General features: G+C 33.0%; 1 protein-coding gene across 1 annotated transcript; it reads left to right on the top strand.

The window, feature by feature from the left end:
• The first annotated feature begins 1,093 nt into the window (after nt 1–1,093).
• On the top strand, nt 1,094–3,188 carry Atg5 (autophagy protein 5). The gene is made up of 5 exons (XM_077426849.1): nt 1,094–1,291; nt 1,754–1,959; nt 2,105–2,229; nt 2,300–2,521; nt 2,801–3,188. The coding sequence occupies exons 1-5, from the start codon at nt 1,136–1,138 to the stop codon at nt 2,905–2,907; spliced, it is 816 nt and encodes a 271-aa protein (XP_077282975.1). The 5' UTR covers nt 1,094–1,135; the 3' UTR covers nt 2,908–3,188.
• Nucleotides 3,189–3,714: the final 526 nt, after the last annotated feature.

The following is a 3,714-nucleotide window of genomic DNA, read 5'->3' on the forward strand; positions in this document are numbered from 1 at the left end:
AAAATGTGTTTCATATTTTTATAATTGTAATGTTTTTCACGGTAAACGGACTACTAGTCATATGTGAACCAGTCACAGGACAACCGGTCGCTCTAGATCGGTCACACGTGATCACCCGTCACACTAAAACTGGACACGAGAAAACTGATTGACCGATTTTAGGGTGTGACCAGTTTTAGTGTGACGTGTGATCACGTGTGACCGATCTAGAGCGACCAGTTGTTATGTGACAGGTTCACATTTGACTAGTAATCACTAGAGGTAGGATAGTCACAGTGCTATCCATTGTTCCATTGTTGTAAATCCTTTGTAAAAAAGGTTAGGCAAACCTTTAACAATGCATTTACAACCTTTGAACAATACGCGGCACCTTCTGGGTCCGGTGACTAGTAATCACCGAACCGTTTTTCACATATGTATGTATGTACTATCAATGAAAGTACATATTATGTAGAAACTAGTATTTTTCGCTCTTTTGAGAGTCAGTAAAACGAAAATTGGTTGAAGTTTTATCCAAAATGCAAAACCTAGAAAGTTTTTTTGACAAACACTAGCCTTTTTCTCTTGAACCTGAATTTACCAATTATTTGCATGTTTATAATGGTAAACGGATTATTCCGCAAAAAGCGATCTCGATCACAGAATATCTGGCACTCGAGCTTTCGTTCATAGCTTTCGATTAATGGAGTTTTTGGGTGCCAGATGTTCCGTGATCGAGATTTTAGCGACGAGCGCGGGATCCCTTTTTGCGGAATAATCAACGAACCGTTTATAATAATAGTATGTACATATTATTTTTCTGACACTATATATTTAATCAAAAAATACTGAAGCACTAAGAACTGCATAAGTCTACTAAAATAATATTTGTATCGAGCTTATACTGGACCACAATTTTTGCTCTCAATTAATATTTAGCAATATCAATGTTACCGTAAAAAACCTCCACCAAATTTTATTTTATCACTTCGAGTGATTGAATACTATGAACCATCTAAAATGAATAAAGTTGTGCTTTCTAATTTACCACAAATAAAATAATTCGTACATGGTCGATATTAATGGTATTAAAAGAAGTGTCAAACGTTCTTGTGTCAGTGGTGATTCAGGGGAGCGTGTTGTGAGTTGTGACAAGATGTCAGCTGATCGCGAAGTACTTCGTGAAATATGGTCAGGGCGTGTGCCTGTCTGCTGTTACCTCAGTCCTGAAGAAGCGCCAGGACTAAACCAACCGGAGCCATGCTATCTCATCGTCCCTAGACTTACATACTTACCCATTGTCACAGACAAGGTTAACTAATGATCTCTCATTTTCTACTAGCGTTTGCGTATTCTAACTCGTTGCGAATAATTTGGAACATACTCTTATTTTAACATTTACTGAGTCATCCTCAGATGGTAAAATTCAATTCGTAATATTAATATATTCTGTGTGTGAAAAGAAGAAGCTCTTCAAATATATAAATTTGTACATGATTTCAACCTTGATTTAGGCAAACATATTGGTCACACATATCAAGTAAGTTAGCTCTGATGTCGAAAAATGATGAAGAATCATCGATGTATGCACATTTTTATTAAAACTACAGCACTTTCTATCGATGATCATCAAAAAGTTCAGTTTGTTTCGGTGCGTCTTATAGAAAATTTATGTTTTAAATTATAAAATGGAAAAAGAAGAGCTTGTATCCTTTCTGAAGAAGAATACTAATCAACTGTAATGAATTAATTTTTGTTATGTTTTTGCTTCCAGATTAAAAAACATTTCATGAGATTCGTATCACAGGAAAAGTCCGATAACGAAATGTGGTTGGAATTCAATGGTCAGCCTCTCAAATGGCATTATCCCATCGGAGTGTTGTATGACTTATACGCTTCTAATGATCTGCAGCTCCCGTGGACATTGACAGTTCATTTTGACAAATTTCCTGAAGATGTAATCATAAGGTGCCCAAATAAGTAAGTTGTTCTTCAATAGCTAGCTAAATTTTACTATCTTAATTTTCATAATTTTACAAAAATAACCATTATTTTCTCTTTCTACATGATCGTCAAAAATAGGTAATTTAATGTAAAAATAACTTTTAAATTTTTTTTTTTTCAGAGAAGTAGTTGAATCTCATTTTATGTCTAGCATTAAAGAAGCCGATGTATTGAAACACCGAGGTCAAGTTATATCCGGAATGCAAAAAAAAGATCACAATCAATTATGGCTCGGCTTACAAAATGGTATTTTCAATCACTGATTCCACAAAATAACCATTATATAGTATTTTTTACGACTTTTTTTGTATTACAGACAAATTTGATCAATTTTGGGCTGTGAACAGAAGATTAATGGAACCAACAGGCGAACAAGAGCATTTCAAACACGTTCCAATTAGACTGTATTCTGAAGAAGGCATTGGTGGTACAGGACCGGGTCCAGTGCTACAAAGACTAATTAAACCAGTGACCAGTACCGGTGCTAGAGCGACTCTTGCCGATATGCTGGCTGAAATATATCCTGATAGAACTGAAGGTAGTGTAATTTAATATTGATTGTTTTAATAAAGGGTTACTCAAACTATGTACATACATATATTCCGAGGAAAACTAGTATTCCGTGAAAATATATCGAAATCAATATGCGAAATCAATTTTTACAGACTTTTGGCTTTTGCAGTCTTTCACTCAAAATCTAGTATTGTATTGTATTTATTATATCTAGTAATTTTTTGAATTATCTAAGTCATCCATGGAAGAAAACTGTTTAAATGAATGGATTGATGTATTAATATTTTTATTTGTATGATTTCAGTTCGGGTGAGAACTCATGGAATTACTATACCTCCGGATACTCCACTTCAGTGGATGTCAGAGCATCTAAGTTATCCAGATAATTTTCTTCACTTGTGTGTTTGTTGAATACGTCGAGAGAAGTGCTCGAACAATATTATTATTTTTCTTTTTGATCAATGTTGTTTAGATTGATTCAGATATGTCCATTTGAAGTATTGTCAATACACTATCATGATAGACAGAGCCAATTACAATGGCTCACTGTACACATAGTGGCCATATCTGATAATAAATGAAAGGGAACATATTACATATGGGACTATAATCCTGAAATCCTCTATTATTAACTCTCAAGCAAACATTATATAAGTTAACAACAAGATTAAATAAACAAAAAATATATACTATATATATTTTTATAATTTTATTGTGAAATTGAATATTATAATTTATCAGGGAAAAATATATAAAAAAAAAGATATCAGCCAAAAGTGAGCATGTTATATTCATAATGTATACATATTTATAACAGTATTTGTATCCAACCAAGTACACTAGTATAATTTGTCCAAAACTCACTTTTGATTATCATGCTATTCCCAAAGATAAACAAACACAAAACACTGACGTTTTCTATTTAGCTTATCTGTGTTTATAATTTTTATGCTGCTACTTTTGATGTATGATGTATCTGAATTAACTTCATGGTGCCATTGCCTCATTGTCATCTATCTAATAAGCATTTATGCAGCTTTTGTATCGTGTACATATTTAAACATAATCGATTTCTGTAATGGAACATGTCAATTCTACAAAAGATTTTCACATTAACTATTAAGCTAAATCAATATGCACCTTTAATACATACAATAATAAAGTTACTAAGCGGCCGAAGAAAAGATAGCTTGTAAGTACATATATGTACATAATTCA

This window comes from Arctopsyche grandis, chromosome 1 (assembly GCF_051622035.1).
Source record: "Arctopsyche grandis isolate Sample6627 chromosome 1, ASM5162203v2, whole genome shotgun sequence".
Taxonomy (NCBI): domain Eukaryota; kingdom Metazoa; phylum Arthropoda; class Insecta; order Trichoptera; family Hydropsychidae; genus Arctopsyche; species Arctopsyche grandis.

What these genes read in the sequence shown, in the direction of transcription:
- Atg5 (XM_077426849.1), top strand. Translation starts at nt 1,136, where the DNA reads ATGTCAGCTGATCGCGAAGTACTTCGTGAAATATGGTCAGGGCGTGTG. An exon ending in ATCATAAGGTGCCCAAATAA is followed by an intron (nt 1,960 to 2,104) that starts GTAAGTTGTTCT and finishes TTTTTTTTTCAG; the next exon opens with AGAAGTAGTTGAATCTCATT. An exon ending in ATGGCTCGGCTTACAAAATG is followed by an intron (nt 2,230 to 2,299) that starts GTATTTTCAATC and finishes TTTGTATTACAG; the next exon opens with ACAAATTTGATCAATTTTGG.